A 19,941-nucleotide genomic window follows, 5' to 3' on the forward strand; every position below is an offset into this window, starting at 1 on the left:
GGAGTGCGGGGGGGAAGGGGATCGATGTTACTAGGGGACTGGGAGATAATATCATGCCGGATGTTGTCTCAGGATACCGGAATTTACAAGTCTGTCAAAATAGTGCAATGCGGCATAATATATTGGGTGCAACCCGCCAGGCACGTGAGACACCTTTTACTTCCTTATACCACCTCCTGTGTGAGGTATATACACACCAATTTTGTGCAAAAAAAATGGCGCACATTTTTACTAAATTTGACACGTTATGACTCCTTTTATCCCTGTATCTTTTTCTTGACACTTTTCAGTACTTTTGAGATATGCATAAAAAGTTTCTGAAACACATAATAAATTTGGCGTACACCATGTACTTCATGGTGTAATTTGCATTCGAATTATGGCATATTTGGCTTGGTAAATCTTGCCTGATGTATCTTACATCTATTGCATAGCTTACTCTATCAATAACAATAAGTTGTATTTAGCAGTCTGGTCTGTACCTCTCGTTCTGCATAATAAAATAGGTCCTCATGCAGCTCTCCATCTGTCAGTGCAATGATAACACTTGCTGTTCTGTAACCTGCACAGAAAAAAACATGAAGTTTGGTGATGTGCCTGCAATTACCTATACAAAACGTGTAAAGAATTGACCTTAGACAGAAACGTAAGCGACTATGGTAAAAAACGAATTCTGTCTACAGTATACTTTTATGGTAACAGATCCGAGAACATAATTGTAAATAACTCATATGGCAATATTTTCTAGTTTTCACAGGCAATTTCAGGCAACGTCTTTTATTGACCAATGCTTGCTATAGACTGGAGAATTTGCTCACTATTCATTATCATCATGAAGCCTTGTCATGTAAATGTGGCCTGACTTTTTTAAAGCACATACATGACGATTTCGTCTTCTTACAATTCAGTGGCATATTTTTTTTTTTTACCAATTAAACAAGGATTCAATAAAAATGTGTAAACTTAAAATTAAACAAATGTGTTTTCATTAAAGAAAATGTTAACGATTATATTCCTTATGCCTATTGTAATGCAATGATTGTTTAACCAGTGCAAATTCGTTTCAGCAGTCGGAATAAGTTTAGGTATAACATGTATCACAGTCGCTATTATTAAATGCTCCCATTTCACCAGTTTTCATATGGGAAAATAAATGTAATACAATTCATATGTACAATATTTGCAATATTGGGAGCACTTTTCGACATGGATAATTATTTCAACCACTTCATCTATCCGTCTATGTATACCCAATTATGGACTCGAGTTTTGATATTAAGAAATGTACGAATTCTGTTTGGTTCAGGGGCAAATTATTCCACACTTAAGCAGGGGCGAGATAAGGCATTTGGCAAACTGCAAATATGTCCTCTCCCCCAAGCCTTCATCTATAAACACTTTCATTCTTTTGTTTTGCCACAGCTTTTGCAGCTTTTGTAACTGGGTTAAGCAGGATCACAGTTGCAGAGTAAATATCTATTCATCCCTGTGGTAGTTTAAGAATTTAACAGAATTTTTTTTTCAAATGATGCCTCCTTTTAGGACTGATGGAGCCATATGCGGTTGTCAACTACGCTTTCGCTTGTCCCAGCCCTGCATTTGGTACCCAAAAAATCACAGGAATAATAAAAACACAGATGTCATAACTCATGTAATAGTGCAAACAGAGATGTAGACTGTTCCAGTACAAAATGCACATAGCAATGTCATAACACTAGAAAACCAAATGATGTTACAGTACAAGTATAGTACACACATTGATATTACAGTATATAAAAAAAAGTGTGCACAGTAACGTCACAGTGCAGGAATAATGTGCTAAGTGATATCACTGTAGATGAGTAATGCACACAGTGATGTCACAAAGCAGGAATAGCGTACAATATAATGTCACAGAATAGGAGCAATGCACAAAGTGATATCACTTCCCCTGAGAAATGCACACCATGATGTGAAACTGCAGGAATTATGTATATATTGATGTCACAGGATTAAGATAATGCAATAATGTAAACTGATAATGCACACAGTGATGTCACAGCACATGGATCATTTGCACAGTGTTAGCATATAATAGCACAGAGAAAATGCACACAGTCATGTCTTCATACAGGGATAATTTACTGGAAGATCTCATGGCACAGGAATGGAAACAGTAATGTCACAGTTAAAGAGGCTCTGTCACCAGATTTTCAAACCCCTATCTCCTATTGCAGCAGATCGGCGCTGCAATGTAGATAACAGTAACGTTTTTTTTTTCAAAAACGAGAATTTTTGGCCAAGTTATGACCATTTTTATATTTATGCAAATGAGCCTTTCTTATGTACAACTGGGCGTGTTTAAAGTTATGTCCAACTGGGCGGGTATTGTGTTCGTTACATCTGGGTGTGTTTTACTAGCTGGGCGTTGTGAATGGAAGTGTATGATGCTGACGAATCAGCATCATCCACTTCTCTTCGTTACCACCCAGCTTCTGGCAGTTCACAGACACACAGCGTGTCCTCGCTCATCTGACGCGATGAAGTTCCTGTGGGAGGAAGTGAGTGACGTCACAGCGTGATCTCGTGAGGACACGCTGTGTGTCTGTGCACTGCCAGAAGCTGGGTGGCAACGAAGAGAAGTGGATGATGCTGATTCGTCAGCATCATACACTTCCATTCACAACGCCCAGCTAGTAAAATAAGTAAACACACCGAGATGTAACGAACACAATACACGCCCAGTTGTACATAAGAAAGGCTCATTTGCATAAATATAAAAATGGTCATAACTTGGCTAAAAATGTAACGTTACTGTTATCTACATTGCAGCGCCTATCTGCTGCAATAGGAGATAGGGGGTTTGAAAATCTGGTGACAGAGCCTCTTTAAGTGATGCCAGTGCAAAAGGATGATGCACAGAACAGGATTAAGGCTTTTGGGCACTTAAAACAAAATTGACAAAGTGTGCATAAAATTAAGCTAAAATAATCACATACCTTTGTAGTTCTCATGATAAATTTGCTCACTGGCCTGGATAAATCAGAAAAGAAAATATTTCAGTATTTTATTAGACACAGAAATACATTAATTAAAACTTTAGAGGGGGATTGCACTGCTGGAAAAAAAACCCCGTAAAATAATGATCTTGTCAATATTCTCCCCTTTATGATTCCCTACCAATATTTTGTCGTCGCTGTTTGGGTTCTTCATCACATCTCTGTTTACATCAATGCATGATGATTTGTCCTCCATAGAGAAGACACAACATGTGAGTCAAACCTAAGTCCATCAGGTTCAAGTTTTTAGAGTATGTGTATTTATTGCAACAGAATATTTGTCCCATACATCTGAATGGGGTTATTTCTGCAGCATGTATTTCTTTAAGCCTCATTGAGATGAATGGGACAGCTGCATACATTTCTGCATCGAATCTGCCATGTGTGAATATACCCATATACTGATAAACCTCTAGTTGATCCAGAGGAATACAAAAAGCACCATTGAATGGCATTTACCAATTTGCCATGAAGTGAAAAAAAAAAATCCTTCCCGATCCCTACTGCCAATCAGACAGATCCCTGTATGTCACTACCATCAACCCTTAATACCCTTGTAAACCGAGATGTTGCAGGAAATCTGAACAGCAGCAGCAAGGGAACGGTGAGGAATTCTAGATGTAAGTTTATTGAGATTATTATTTTAAGATTTTGGGGTTTTGTAGGTATGACTTTACTACCAACACGATGACTACAAAACCTCCCCTTTATCACTTTCTATACCTGTCTGAAGTTTTTTCATACAGACCTAGAGATTTTGCTGAATAATTCTGTTGACAACCCACCCCTTAATGATGCGTGCGTTTTTTCCCCTTAATTTCTATATTTTGCCCTTTTGAGATTCCTTTTTGATACTGGTCTAAACATTTTAGCATGATGTATTTTCATTCCCGTAATAAAATGTGCACTGCTTGTATAACTAGTTCGTTGTGTGCTTTTTAAGAGCATTGGAACGTAAATGACCTTGTATTACAGATAAGAAACTTTTTAATAAATGGATAGTTACGATGGACATTGAAAAAAAGGGGTTTAAAATGGTTACGAGGTCTAGGACTCCATTTGCTAATGATTCCGTTTTTGGTGAGGACATTTTGGGGGATTCATTAATATTGGCATATCAGTTAAGCACTAGTGTCTGCCCGACTGTGTGCCATATACATCAACACATTTCGACATTTTAGTGACTCAGAGGCTTCATAAATATGGATTATGGCCCAAATACCATATTTTTCAACGTATTTACACCACAAAATGCAATAATAAATATGGGCCACTTCCTTGATGGCTCAGGCTATGACCTAAGACAGAATTCTGATGACACTATAACGTATATATTTTCAGATTTCTGTTTAGGCGGTAATCGATCTGGCACGGTTTTGAATTTATTGTAAAAGCCATATGAGCCATACAGAAGAGAGGAAGCAGAATACTTTGAGACCCTAAAGAGTCAGGAGCTTTAAATTGTTTATGGTTTCCGGAAATAAAATCTGATGTGCGTGAATATAACCTTAAAGAACCTGTCTCTTTTGTTTAACCACTTAAAGTCCAAGCCATTTTTTATTTTTCACTCGCCACCTTCCTAGAGTCATAACTTTTTTTTTTAATTATTTCAATGGAGTGGTATGTGAAGGATTATTTTTTGGGGGAGGAGTTGTAGTTTTTATTGGCACCATTTAAAGCACCACATAATGGGTGAATTGGAAAAAACTGAGATTCCTCCATGTTGTTTTGGGTTTCATTTTTACTGTATATATATTTACCTTCACTTAAAGAGGCTCTGTCACCAGATTTTGCAACCCCTATCTGCTATTGCAGCAGATAGGCGCTGCAATGTAGATTACAGTAACGTTTTTATTTTTAAAAAACGAGCATTTTTGGCCAAGTTATGACCATTTTCGTATTTATGCAAATGAGGCTTGCAAAAGTACAACTGGGCGTGTTGAAAAGTAAAAGTACAACTGGGCGTGTATTATGTGCGTACATCGGGGCGTGTTTACTACTTTTACTAGCTGGGCGTTGTGTATAGAAGTGTCATCCACTTCTCTTCACAACGCCCAGCTTCTGGCAGTGCAGCACTGTGACGTCACTCACAGGTCCTGCATCGTGTCGGCACCAGAGGCTACAGATGATTCTGCAGCAGCATCGGCGTTTGCAGGTAAGTAGCTACATCGACTTACCTGCAAACGCCGATGCTGCTGCAGAATCATCTGTAGCCTCTGGTGCCGACACGATGCAGGACCTGTGAGTGACGTCACAGTGCTGCACTGCCAGAAGCTGGGCGTTGTGAAGAGAAGTGGATGACACTTCTATACACAACGCCCAGCTAGTAAAAGTAGTAAACACGCCCCGATGTACGCACATAATACACGCCCAGTTGTACTTTTACTTTTCAACACGCCCAGTTGTACTTTTGCAAGCCTCATTTGCATAATTACAAAAATGGTCATAACTTGGCCAAAAATGCTCGTTTTTTAAAAATAAAAACGTTACTGTAATCTACATTGCAGCGCCGATCTGCTGCAATAGCAGATAGGGGCTGCAAAATCTGGTGACAGAGCCTCTTTAAGGTCAAAGTAGATTTAACACCTACCTTTACCTTAAAGAGGCTCTGTCACCACATTATAAATGCCTTATCTTCTACATAATGTGATCGGCACTGTAATGTAGATTACCAAGCTCAGTACATCTATACAGCACCAGAACAAAGCTCAGTACATATATACAGCACCAGAACAAAGCTTAATACATATATACAGCACCAGAACAAAGCTTAGTACTTAAACACAAACACCAGATCCAAACTCAGTACATAAATACAACACCAGAACTAAGTTCAGTACATATATACAGCCCCAGAACAAAGCTTATTACATATATACAGCATCAGAACTAAGTTCAATACATAAATACAGCAACAGCACAAATACAGAGTACAAGTACAGAGATCATTTGCAAATTCAGTTTAACCCCTGTTATATAAGTTTGTATGACATAAAACTACAGCTCCCAGTATAGCCAGAACAATGGTTAGGATATGCTGGGAGTTGTTGTTTCACAAAAAAGAACAATACACCCATCATGTCGCTGTAGATCATACAGTGACTACAGTACTGATCAGTCACAGGGAGAATAAACATTTACATTGAGTGACTCACAGGTGACGTCTCAGATTATTTTTCATTCTTTTTCTCTTTTCTTCCCCATCCGGCCCAGACCTCTATAATGACTTCTCTCGGCCACAGCCCATTTCTGCAGAGTTTGCTGCTCAGATGTCTTCGGCTCCACTTTTCCAACATTTCCGCACCTATAAACGAAGAGGGAATTCTCATGGTGCCACACTCTATGCCCCTGAATATAATAGTATAACACACTCCGATCCTGAATATAATAGCACCAACCTCTGTCCCCATTAATTAAATTGTGTTAAACACTGTAAAGTAGAATACCACACACACTAACAATGCCCCCTGTAGATAGCGCCAGTCACAATGCCAACTGTAGATAGCGCCAGTCACAATGCTATCTGTAGATAGCTCCAGTCACAATGCTACCTGTAGATAGCGCCAGTTACAATGCCACCTGTAGATAGCGCCAGTCATAATGCCCTCCGTAGATAATGCCAGTCACAATGCCACCTGTGGATATCGCCAATCACAATGCACCTCTGGATAGCGCCAGTCACAATGCCCTCTGTATATAATGCCAGTCACACTGTCTTCTGTAGATAATGCCAGTCACACTGCCCTCTGTAGATAATGCCAGTCACACTGCCCCCTTTAGGTAGCGCTAGTCACACTGCCCCTTGTAGATAGCGCCAGTCACACTGCCCACTCTAGATAATGCCAGTCATACTGCCCCCTGTAGATAGTGCTAGTCACACTGCCCCCTGTAGATAATGCCAGTCACACTGCCCCTGTAGATAATGCCAGTCACACTGCCCCTTGTAGATAATGCCAGCCACAATGCCCCTGTAGATAATGCCAGCAAATATGGATTAGACCCTTGGTAGCTGGCAGGCTGGATACAACAATTGAGAAACAGATGCCGAAGGCAAAGTAGCCCTATTTCCCAGCTACCATTAAAAATGGTTTATTTTGTAATCTTTATTATGCTGAATTGAGCAAACAGACAAACAGACAGAACCAACAGAAATGGTTACAATTTTTCAATGCATGGATCGGGTCAGCAACCATTGGTGGTTGTTGCAGTGTGCACGTGTATTTGCCGTCTATGATTAAAGACGAGCAAGGTATAGAGACCGTTGATAACAGCAGTGGCCTCCTAAATAGTTAGATTGTTATACCCAATATACCAGCATGTATTAAAATTGAAAAGAGAGCCCCCCCCCCGACATGTTTCGCTACGGATGTAGCATCCTCAGGGGTTCATGAGGCTACTGACGGCGCGCCGGAAAGTTCTCTCTGTTATGGGAATCCTCCATGACGTGTCAAGGGGTGTGTGCGTGAATTGGACCAATCGCAACGGGGGCGGGCAAGACTAGTCATCCCCCGTTTGAGCGGCAGGTGGAACTGCTAATGAGATAGTGGGAAGCCAGAACATCTGAGAATGAAAGTCCACGCATGCGCTTCTGAGCTTATTCAGCACTTGAAACTCAAAACCGTTCGCAGAGATCGTCAGATAGGTAAATAATGCATTCCTATTTAGAGATTTAGTTCAGTTATACAAGTGAAGGGCACTGGTGCTGGGCATGCGTGTTAGATATATGTAAGCAAATAGAGACATCGTACGCCATCTCATAGGAAAAAATTAATAAATAAATATATAATAAATAATGATCAGTGATATAACGGCAGATGAGACTGCCGGAAATAATAATAAGAAGCGAAGATGTATAAACAGAACTGAAATTACATGCATGCATTTGCAAGCTAGTTCAGCACCTAGGTGATTACGAGCCCATTCACATGGACCAACAAGGATTAAAGTAATGTATTCTAGGAAGCTTGATTCATTAGAAGTACAAGAGATACTAATGTTGGATATGCATATTAAGTTTATTTTAGGAAGTGGAGAACAGAACCCACGGACTCGGTTAAGTCAAAAATAGGTAAATAGTATAGAAGTTGATGTAAATAATTTTACCTTACGAATAAAAGAGGGGGGATGTTCTGCGAAAATCCCAATGGTCCTTAGTACAAACCAATGGAGGATGGAGGTACCATAGGAGAAACAGAGAGGATATGGGGCCATCATAACTAAATGATTGGATAGTGTCTATAATTCTACTTTGTATTACTATAAGAAGTAGAGATACAAAACGTAAGAACAAAGACTAGGTTATGAGCCAGTAAATCGATAATTGTAACACTGAACTTAGAGTGTAAGTCTCAGAGAAAAGCCGCGAAAGTAAACCCCTCATTCAGACCAGAGGGGCTGAGAGAATGCAAACGATGGATCCATCGTGCTTCCTCTTGCAGTAGAATTTGGTCTAAATTTCCATCCCTTGGTCCCAATTTGATCTGGGTAACCCCCCCGAACTGAAGTAGCTTAGTATTACCACCATGTAGCTGATGCATATGTCTGGACAGAGTTGTGTCCTCTTTGTGATTGATCGTGCTGAGATGCTTGGAAACTCTCTGTTTCTCCTATGGTACCTCCATCCTCCATTGGTTTGTACTAAGGACGATTGGGATTTTCGCAGAACGTCCCCCCTCTTTTATTCCTAAGGTAAAATGATTTACATCAACTTCTATACTATTTACCAATTTTTGACTCAACCGAGTCCGTGGGTTCTGTTCTCCACTTCCTAAAATAAACTTAATATGCATATCCAACATTAGTATCTCTTGTACTTCTAATGAATCAAGCTTCCTAGAATACATTACTTTAATCCTTGTTGGTCCATGTGAATGGGCTCGTAATCACCTAGGTGCTGAACTAGCTTGCAAATGCATGCATGTAATTTCAGTTATGTTTATACATCTGCGCTTCTTATTATTATTTCCGGCAGTCTCATCTGCCGTTATATCACTGATCATTATTTATTATATATTTATTTATTAATTGTTTCCTATGAGATGGCGTACGATGTCTCTATTTGCTTACATATATCTAACACGCATGCCCAGCACCAGTGCCCTTCACTTGTATAACTTTACTAAATCTGTAAATAGGAATGCATTACTTACCTATCTGACGATCTCTGCGGACGGTTTTGAGTTTCAAGTGCTGAATAAGCTCAGAAGCGCATGCGTGGACTTTCATTCTCAGATGTTCTGGCTTCCCACTATCTCATTGGCAGTTCCACCTTCCGCTCAAACGGGGGATGACTAGTCTTGCCCGCCCCCGTTGCGATTGGTCCAATTCACGCACACACCCCTTGACACGTCATGGAGGATTCCCATAACAGAGTGAACTTTCTGGCGCGCCGTCAGTAGTCCCATGAACCCCTGAGGACACTACATCCATAGCGAAACATGTCGGGGGGGCTCTCTTTTCAATTTTAATACATGCTGGTATATTGGGTATAACAATCTAACTATTTAGGAGGCCACTGCTGTTATCAACGGTCTCTATACCTTGCTCGTCTTTAATCATAGACGGCAAATACACGTGTACACTGCAACAACCACCAATGGTTGCTGACCCGATCCATGCATTGAAAAATTTTAACCATTTATGTTGGTTCTGTCTGTTTGTCTGTTTGCCGAATTCAGCATAATAAAGATTACAAAATAAACCATTTTTAATGGTAGCTGGGAAATAGGGCTACTTTGCCTTCGGCATCTGTTTCTCAATTGTAGATAATGCCAGTCACAATGCCCTGTGTAGATAATGCCAGTCACAATGCCCTGTGTAGATAATGCCAGTCATAGTCCCCCCCGTAGATAATGCCAGTCATAATGTCCTCTGTAGATAATGTCAGTCACAATGCCCCCTCTAGATATTGCCCAGTGTAGATATTTCCCCCTGTAGATATTGCCCCCAACGCTGCCCACAGAAGAAAAAAACAAACAAACATTCTCACCTGTCCCCGTTCCCGCACCGTCCTCCAGCAACAATACACTGACTTGGCAGTAACCAGGCAGCGTCATCTAGGGGAAACGGCACAGTCAGCATGATTACATCATTACGCCGACCGTGTCATTGTTAAAGCGCCGTATGGCGAGGTGGGAACTGATAGTTCCCGTCCCGCCAGCGCAATAGTAATCAATTGTATTCGTGTCCTAAGGACCTGAATTCCCTGAACCAGGTGTAAATATAACAACCGGGGCAAACTGAGCCCCCTTCCAGCCTCGGGCCCTGGGCACTTGCTAAGATTGCCCTCATGGTAATCCGCCCCTGGATGGGACAGTAAAATGAACATTACTTAACCATTGCCTCAGTAGACAATTTTCTCTAATTTTCTTTATGTGTAACTACTCACCACTAGATTACTGCAGTGCTTGGGAGGAGTTTCAGATTTTGGCCCTAATATTATGTTATATTATGAGGTTCATGCAAACGTCTCCCCATTCATTTTCTATTACAAAATTAGAGGGCATAATGTAGATTTTATTATGTATAATGAGCCAGGAGTAATATCATCCTAGAAGATCATCACCAAGCCTGGATTAGAGAAATTGGCGCAAACAGATGGAGTTATATTCAGTTTGTCAATCAAGTCCTTGTAATTTAAACATACACTTTTAACTAAACTAGTCTTTCCTTTATCTGGGACACAAATTCAGTTCGCCGCCCTAGCCCCTGTATCTAGATACCCTGCCCAAAGTAAGTGGCTTGTTGACTCCCTCCCCTGGCACTTAGGACTTAGGTCACATCATGATCAAACAGACCTTGCCAGCTTCTCCCCTGGATGAGTTATTGTATTGTAATTCTATAAGACAAGACAATGCTTCACTATAGAATAAGGCTCACATCACCGTCTGTGTTCCGCTGAGGGGTTTCAACGGAGGTTTCCATCGGGTTAACCCCTCAGCAGAAAGGCTGATTCCGTTGTTTTCATGGAATCAATAATGCAGTCGACTGCGCTATCGGTTCCGTCAAGAACAACGGTACCCTGTCACAACGGTGACAGACGGAAACCATTAACTAGGTTTCCATCACCATTGATATCAATGGTGAGGGAAACATAGTTACACAGTTACATTGTTCGTACGGTTGAAAAAAGACACATGTCCATCAAGTTCAACCAAGGAATGGGGAAAGGGAAGTAAAACATTTCTACACACAGGAGCTTATATTTTTTTGTTCTAGGAAATTATCTAAGCCTTTTTTAAAGCCATCTACTGTCCCTGCTGTGACGGCTCCTGCGGTGACTATTCCATAGATTCACCGTTCTCACAGTAAAGAAGACTTGTCGCCTCTGCAGGTTGAACTTTTTTTTTTTTCCAGACGGAGGGAGTGCCCCCTTGTTTTTTGAGGCTTAGACAGAACACCTCGACGGAAGGGCAATGGTGATGTGAACAGGCCCTAACTGATACAGTTACATGTGCCGACAGAATTGCAAATGGATGTAAAATTCATCTAGAAGACAATGCCAAGCTTTCATCAACAGTTCTTCTTTTGTATGTCTACTGGAATACACAATGGAGGTAATTTATTAAGACTGGCATTTCATATTAAATATAAAGAGCGCTGAAGTAAAATGCAACTAATTTATTAGGCGCATCTCTTGCGGTCTGTGAGCCAGAAAGGAAAATATAGTTTCTGGCGTAAATTATAGTAAAATTTTGGGGCTCCTAGTGGACCCTCTGCTCCCGTAAGCCCCATTTACTGTTTTTAAAAGTGGCAGAGGTGGTGTGATAAAGCAAACGCCGCAAAATGTTTGCACAAAACTGAGTTGCAACATTTATACGCCAGAAAACTGGCGTAGAGTGCTTAACAGCTTCCCCACAACGTATGTACAGTGCTATTTGTATGTTTTATGCTTTGTAGATGGATTGGTTGCTTTGTTTTTATATAAGTGGATGAGCAATTAAGTTGTTTATTCCATTAAAATGTAGGTTAGGTATGTGTCAGGGATGAAAATCATGTGAGGACACGAGTGTTAGCTTGTTTTGTGGTTATGGGTATGGACTAAAATATGCAAGGTTTTATACTTCACTCTGTTTTCTACAGCACTAAAGACCACATCACTTTATTAAAGGGTAACTAAACTGTCAAAAAACTTCTGACATGCTATAGTGACTCGTCAGAAGTTTTGATCGGTGGGTGTCCGAGCACTGAGACCCCCACCAATCACCAAAACGAAGCAGCAGAAGCGCTCAGGTAAGCCGCTTTCTTTCTGATTGCCTTTTCTTGCAAAGCTGAACAATTGGTGTACGGGCTCAATAGAAAGTCTATGATCCCATACACAAACTGTTCGGCTTTCCGAGAAAAGCCAATCAGAAACTAAGCAGATTACCCAAGCGCTACTGCCGCTTCGTTTTAGTAATTGGTGGGGGTCTCAGTGCTCGGACCCCACCAATCAAACTTCTGACATATCACTATGACATGTCAGTAGTTTTTGGAAAGTTTAGTTACCCTTTAAAGGAAACCTAAGGCACTGTTCACATTGGCGTTATGACTTCTGTTTTTACAGTATCAGTTTTTTTAGACGTTTTTACTAGAGGGAGTAGTACAGCATGCTAGTTACGCTGACCTTCAAAAACAATGGAATCCTGTTGAGGAAAAAACGAAAGCAAGTGTGAACAGAGCCTTAAGGGGTTTGTCTTGTGACAACAACCCCTGTCAATAAGCTCAAAATGGAGAGAAACTATAAGCGGCTCCCACTCTGACGAATTGAATGGCTACTGCAGCGGCCATTGCAAGGGAAATATATGCCCTGGCCATAGCAGCTAATGGCCAATGGTTTGAAGAGTCGGACCCCACATCTTTTTAAAAAGTTGTCTTTGTTAGAGTACCCCTTTAACACAAAATGAAAAGAGATCTTGAATGAATATAATAAAATAACCAAATAATGCTCCATTATTTTACTCCTATCCTCCCCATTGTTTTATCCCAAGAAATATAGAAACATTTGGTTTGAGTTTATACTATTTTTATACAATACCTTGTGACTACATAGGCTACACAGTCAGTACATATAAAATCTAGCATCTTTGTGTTCAATTTTCATTACCTCATTTTGTAGTCAGTTTTTACCTCGTGCAGTGTTGAGAAAATCTGTCAATGGGCAACCATCAACAAGTAGAATAACTGAAGTAGATGAATCCTATAATGTGTTGTGTGAGTTGTGTATGAAATTGGAAAATGAAGATCCATACAGCAAGCCAATTCCTGCACGTTGTGCTGTTTTTTTTTCTGCAGCGCATGGATGAGATTTGTTGAAATCTCATCCACTTTGTTGCTACTGTAATACGTTTCGGAGTTTCCACGCAGAAAACTGAAATTCTGCAGGGTATACACTACATGTGAACTTACCAAAGGTACACACAGGATACGCTGCCGAATTTCTGCAATAGAAAATCTTCCGCGGAATCTCCAGAAAACGCAGGTAAATCTGTCACAGAAATCCACACAAGTGCGTTTTTGCTGCACATATTGATGCGGAAATTCTTATAAACTATTTTTTTCCGCAGCAGTTTTACCTCCAGATTTAGGGTATGTTCACACACTGAGTCAAAAACGGCTGAAAAATCCGGAACTGTTTTCTGAAAAAACAGCCTCTGATTTTCAGCCGTTTTTGAAGCTGAAAACATTTTTCAGACGTTTTTTGGAGCCGTTCTTGAGCTGTTTTTCTATTGACACAATGAAAAACAGCTCCAAAGACGGCTCAAGAAGTGACATGCTACTTCTTTTTATGGAGCGTTTTTCTACACGCCGTTTTTTAAAACACCGGCGTAAAAAAGCGCCCCGGCTGATCGAAATGACGTTTTTCCCATTGAATTCAATGGATAGATGTTTATAGGCATTCAGCTACTGTTTTTTCGAATTATTTTGGGGCGTTTATGCCTCGACATATGCCTGAAGGCCGGATTTACACGAGCGTGTGCATTTTGCGCGTGCAAAAAACGCTGCGTTTTGCGCGCACAAAAGTTACTTAACAGCTCTGTGTGTCAGACGCGTATGATGCGTGGCTGCGTGATTTTCGCGCAGCCGCCATCATTATGACACTCTGTTTGTATGTTTGTAAACAGAAAGCACGTGGTGCGTGAATCACGCGTGTCACACGGAAGTGTTTCTGTGTGATTTTCACGCACCCATTGACTTCAATGGGTGCATGATGCGCGAACAACGCACAAATATAGGACATGTCGTGAGTTTTACGCAGCGGACACACGCTGCGTGAAACTCACGGACAGTCTGCACGGCCCCATAGACTAACATAGGTCCGTGCGAGGCGAGTGAAAATCACGCGCGTTGCACGGACGTATTATACGTTTGTCTGAAAACGCTATGTAAACGCTGTGCAAACGGCAACCAAACAAATCAATTGCGGGATTTATGCTTCCCATTGAAGTCTATGGGCCAAACACGCAGCATCTCCACACAGAACATGCAGCATAATTTGACATGCTGCGGAATTTAAAGTCGCACCGCAAAACACTTTTTTTTCTCCGCAGCGGGTTGCTTAGATTTGCTAAATGTCATTCACTTTGCTGTTACTGTAAATGATGTGGATTTTCCGCACAAAAATCCATTTCGGAAATTCTGCAGAATTTATGCTACGTGGGAACCCAGCCTTAGGCCACGTTCAGACATGGCGGAATTTCTGTTGGATTCCGCTGCGGACAGTTCGCAGTGGAATTCTGCAGCAGACATTTTTTTACATTTGTTTCTATACATTTTTAGGAAACTTAGGGCATGTTCACACGTGGCAGAGTTTTTCCGCTGCAAATGTTGGTGCAAATTTGGGGCAATTACGCAACTAATCTGCACCAACATTTGCATATTTGACAGGTAATTCAGACGTTGCAGATATCACAGCGGACTTGCCACAGATTTCAGATTTTGCATTGCAAAGGCTGAAATCTGCAGTGAAATTCTGCTTCTTCTCCACCACAGACAGTGCATGCTGCGGAGGGAAAATTATGCACCGCAGCCTATGGTCTGCAGCGGAGTTTTCCGCAACGTCTGAACTAACTTGCCTAAAAATGTATTGAAACAAATGTAAAAAATGGCCGCTGGAGAATTCCACTGCGGACTGTCCACAGCGGAATTCCACAGCAATTCTGGCCGTGCCCTTAGACGTTGTGGAAAATAACTGTGCGGAAATTAGGCAACGGTGCAGAATTTGCCCTCTGCAGCATGCACATTAAGTTACAGAGAAGAAGTGGAATTTCACTGCGGATTCAGCCTTTGCAATGCAAAAACTGAAATCTGTGTCAAGTCCGCTGTGATATCTGCAACATCTGAATTACCTGTCAAATATGTAAATGTTGCTGCAGATTCGTTGCGTAATTTCCCCGAATCTGCACCGTTTGCAGCGGAAATATTCTGCCATGTCTGAACGTGGCCTTAGGATGCAGTCAGATGTGGCAGATTTTGTGTCAGAAATTTCTGTGACTCAAATTCAGTTCCATTCATCTGATTGGGGTTGTTTCTGTAGCAGGTGCGTGGATTTCTGCAAGTTCCATTTATATAAATGGAACTGATTTTCAGTCATAGAAACTTCTGCAACAACTGCACCAAAAAATACCCAAAAGAAAAAGGTATTAAAAAGCCAATCAGTCCAACAGCTCATTGAGAACAGTATACCGGTGTGCATTTAAATGGAGATATAAACTGTAATAAGAATAAAAATCAACATATAATGTCTCGTAAGTCAATCTTATATAGATGGACACGAATGTGTTGCAAGGACCTCTACTCTCATAACAATGCCTGGAAATAGTTAATAATTTTCTCTTACCCTCTCAATTCCCTCATGCATATAAGTGTCTCCACCAGGTTGAACATTGTGTAGCTCGTCCAGGCCCAGCTTGATCTGCTCTCTGTGTATAATGATAAAAGAACACACAAAGTAAATTATTTATATATCATGCTTATAGGACAAATGTCATGTCTACAGTATTGACCACTATGTTTGGTTCAGAAAAAAATGTACAAAAACATTTAAGGCTCTATTTTTTGGTGCCAAAAATAGCGGTTAGCCGCCATACAGAAGATAGTGCCAATGACTGGATACACCAGCGACCAGCAGGACAAATTGCCTGATGAAAGTCTTGTTACGACAGAAACGTCGCACGCACTAAGCCTCTGGCATCAAATACAACTGCAAAATAAATCTGAAGAATTACAAAACCTTATTTTGTGTGCCGAATATTTCTTTAATAGTACAGTCACAGTTATTCGTAACCATATGTCATTTTTCTGTGAGATAGCAGAGCCAAAATATATTAAGGACTGAAAAGTTGTGTTATATGATGCGCTGCTCAAACCACATATTTTACAGAAAACATAAAGTCCGGTTAAGGCTCTTCGCCCAAACACAGGCCTTGTTTTTCGATGCTCACCTGTCATCTGTCAGTCGCATTAAAGTTGTTCCTCCAATGGAGAACACAATGAAAGACATTCTGAGCTGTGGGCTATATAGAAGAACAAAACACAGGAAATTACTTCATTACATATCTTGTTTGGCTCAATGTAGAAGCTTTAGTTTAACTCCCCCCAACCCCCACACTCTAGGATACCTGTTACAGAACAGCACATATAAGCCCTGGACCTAGTCTACTTTCCGCCCATTGCTTCTCTTGGCAAGAAAGCAGAATAGGACTGATAGATGGAAGCGAGGACAAAGCTGAGCAGAAACCACTCCAGAAAATAGTCCATCTACTCTTTCACAGAGCCTCTCGAGCACAAAGCTACCAGTTCTGAATGGCAACAATATAGAGAGTTTGGCCTTTAAAACTCATGCAAACCAGGAGGGTACGTAAGCCGTACCAGGCAACAGAGTCCCTGTGGCATTTCATGGGTTGCTATATGCTGCTATACATCTAGGAAAGAATACCTCTATAATACAGCACCAGGTGGAGCATGCCACAATTTTTCTTCTATATATACAGAACTTGACAGAAAAACCCTTCTTATGTATCACAGGCAAATGGGGGTACAGTAGGGACCCATAGAAGTCTAATGGCGCTGTATTATGGCTCTTTACAACTTGGAGCCATTATCCTTCCATGTTTATGAGCTCTAACAGTTTATATTGTGACACTTTCTTACAGTAGATAATGCCGGCTCATTTCTACTTGACAATGACACTTGTTATTTTTTTTTTATGCAGTAATGGTGGTGTATGGACTGACCTGATAAACCTCTCTGTCAAAAGTTCCACAAAGTTATAGATTTCACTCCAGTGGTGGAGAACGCTTCCAGACCTATGGAGAAACAGAAGGTTCATGATGATTATTACTATTCAAAAGAATTGAACTTTTCTACTGTTCTGACATTTCATGAGGTAATTTTTTTCTTATCTTTTTACAAATACAAAGAGTCGCTGCTTATTATTGTTTTTAAAGCCATTATAGATAACGTTTAAGGGATGTTCTGTTTCAGCAAATGTTATTTGTTGTATGATGAAAAGTTATACAATTTTCCAAAATTCTTTCTGTGTCGATTCCTCCTAGTTTCCTAGATCTGTGCTTGTTGTCATTCAATAGGATCTTTCTTTATCTTCTTCCAGTGACTAAAAATCGATCCATGGTCATGTGATGGACACAGGTACAGGACAGATTACAGTGACAGTACAGTTATCAGAGCTATGTATGGTAAGGGTATGTTCACACAGCTTTTCGCACGTTTTTCGAGGGGTAAACCAGGGGCGTAGCTAGGGGGGGCAGGCGGGGCATGTGCCCCGGGCGCAGTTTAGAGGGGGGCGCCAGCGCCACCTCCTCCTGCACTATAATTGTACCTGTGTCACAAGGACACAGGTACAATTAGAAGCAATGAATGACCGGGCACGTTCCGTGCCCGGCCATTCAGCGCCTCTCCACGAATGAAGCGACTGGTACCTTTTGTACCAGTGACGCTTCCGTCGATGAAAGGCGCTGACTGACAGGGAAAGTCATCCTGCCCAGCCAATCAGCGCCTTTCATAGACGCCGCGTTCAACCCCCTGGAGACCTGCGCAGAAGAGAGCAGGTCTCCATGGCTGCCGGACGGCGTGGGAGCGGGAATAAGGTGAGTTTGAATAGTTTTTTTTTTTTTTTTTATTGTAATAGAAGTGTGGCTGTATCTGCGGGGGGGGCTTTATCTACACGCGGGGGGCTTTATCTACGGGGGGGTGTCTATCTACAGGGGGGGCTATATACTGGGGTGGGCTATCTATGGAGCACCATATACAGGGGTTGGCTATAGCTACAGGGGGGGCTATATAGTATATAGCCCACCCCTGTATATAGCCCCCAGTAGATATAGCCCACCCCTGTAGATATAGTCCCCCTGTAGATATAGTCCCCCTGTAGATATAGCCCACCCCTGTAGATGTAGCCCCCCTGTAGATGTAGCCCACCCCTGTAGATGTAGCCCACCCCTGTAGATGTAGCCCACCCCTGTAGATGTAGCCCACCTGTAGATGTAGCCCCCCTGTAGATGTAGCCCACCCCTGTAGATGTAGCCCCCCTGTAGATGTAGCCCCCCTGTAGATATAGCCCACCCCTGTAGATATAGCCCAACCCTGTAGATATAGCCCACCCCTGTAGATATAGTCCCCCTCTGTATATAGCCCACCCCTGTATATAGCCCACCCCTGTATATAGCCCACCCCTGTAGATATGGTCCCCCTGTAGATATGGTCCCCCTGTAGATATGGTCCCCCTGTAGATATTGTCCCAGGGGGCTATATACAGGGTTGGGCTATACGTGGAGCACTATATACAGGGGGCTATATACAGGGTTGGGCTATACGTGGAGCACTATATACAGGGGGCTATATACAGAGTTGGGCTATACGTGGAGCACTATATACAGGGCTGGGCTATATCTACAGGGGGCTATATACAGGGGTGGGCTATCTGTAGAGCACTATAGGGGGAGTTATTTGTGGGACACTATATACAGGGGTGGGCTATATAGGGGCACTATCTACAGGGGGCACAGTGTGTGTGTGGGACACGGTGTATGGTGCTATTATAATTAGAGGTGCAGTGTGTGGTAAAATTATAACTTTATATTTATTTATAGGTGCAGAAATGTTGGTAAAGTGAGAAGCTGAAGACATGTGAGCGGCAAACTGCAGAAATGGTCTGTGACCGGGAGAATTTATCATAGAGGTCTGGACCGGATGGAGAAAAAGATCTAGAATCTGAGACGTCACCGGTGAGTCACTTAATGTAAATGTTTATTCTGCCTCTAATCAGTAATGTAGTCACTGTATGATCTGCAGCGAGATGATTATGATATGATTTATTTTTTGTGAAACAGCAACTCCCAGCATATCCTTACCATTGTTCGGGCCATGCTGAGAGCTGTAGTTTTACGCCGTACACACCTATACGTCAGGGGTTGCACTAAATTGAGCTTTATTTGTGCTGGTGCTGTATATATGTACTGAGCTTGGTTCTGGTGCTGTATATATGTACTGAGCTTTGTTCTGGTGCTGTATATATGTACTGAGCTTGGTTCTGGGGCTGTATATATGTACTGAGCTTGGTTCTGGTGTTGTGTATAGAACCATATTGCTTGCAAAATGTACAAATGTTTTTATGCTCGCGTTACATAAAAAGAAATGACACGATTAGTAGAGAAAACAAACACGGCGAGGGGGAAGGAGATGTCGGGAATTAGGTTGGGGGGGGGCGCCAAACTGAATCTTTGCCCCGGGTGCTGGAGAACCTAGCTACGCCTCTGGGTAAACGGCCAAAAAACGGCCGAAAACCCGGAAGCAGAATGCCTCCAAACATCTGCCCATTGATTTCAATGGGAAATACAGCGTTCTGTTCCGATGGGGCATTATTTTTACGTGGCCGTTTTGAAACGTCCGTAAAAAACTCAGCGAG

The 19,941-nt window shown here is 41.6% G+C and overlaps 1 protein-coding gene across 1 annotated transcript in view; it reads right to left on the reverse strand.

The window, feature by feature from the left end:
- ANTXR1 (ANTXR cell adhesion molecule 1) overlaps positions 1-19,941 on the reverse strand; it is a 235,682-nt gene that overhangs the window by 156,035 nt on the left and 59,706 nt on the right. Inside the window, exons 2-6 of the mRNA XM_075855335.1 lie at positions 17,252-17,323; positions 16,460-16,531; positions 15,856-15,937; positions 2,979-3,012; positions 483-562 (exon numbers count right to left, since the gene is read on the reverse strand). Coding sequence (XP_075711450.1) covers positions 483-562; positions 2,979-3,012; positions 15,856-15,937; positions 16,460-16,531; positions 17,252-17,323 — 340 coding nt within the window. The remainder of the gene's footprint in view (positions 1-482; positions 563-2,978; positions 3,013-15,855; positions 15,938-16,459; positions 16,532-17,251; positions 17,324-19,941) is intronic.

The sequence above is a fragment of the Rhinoderma darwinii genome, chromosome 3 (genome assembly GCF_050947455.1).
Source record: "Rhinoderma darwinii isolate aRhiDar2 chromosome 3, aRhiDar2.hap1, whole genome shotgun sequence".
Taxonomy (NCBI): domain Eukaryota; kingdom Metazoa; phylum Chordata; class Amphibia; order Anura; family Rhinodermatidae; genus Rhinoderma; species Rhinoderma darwinii.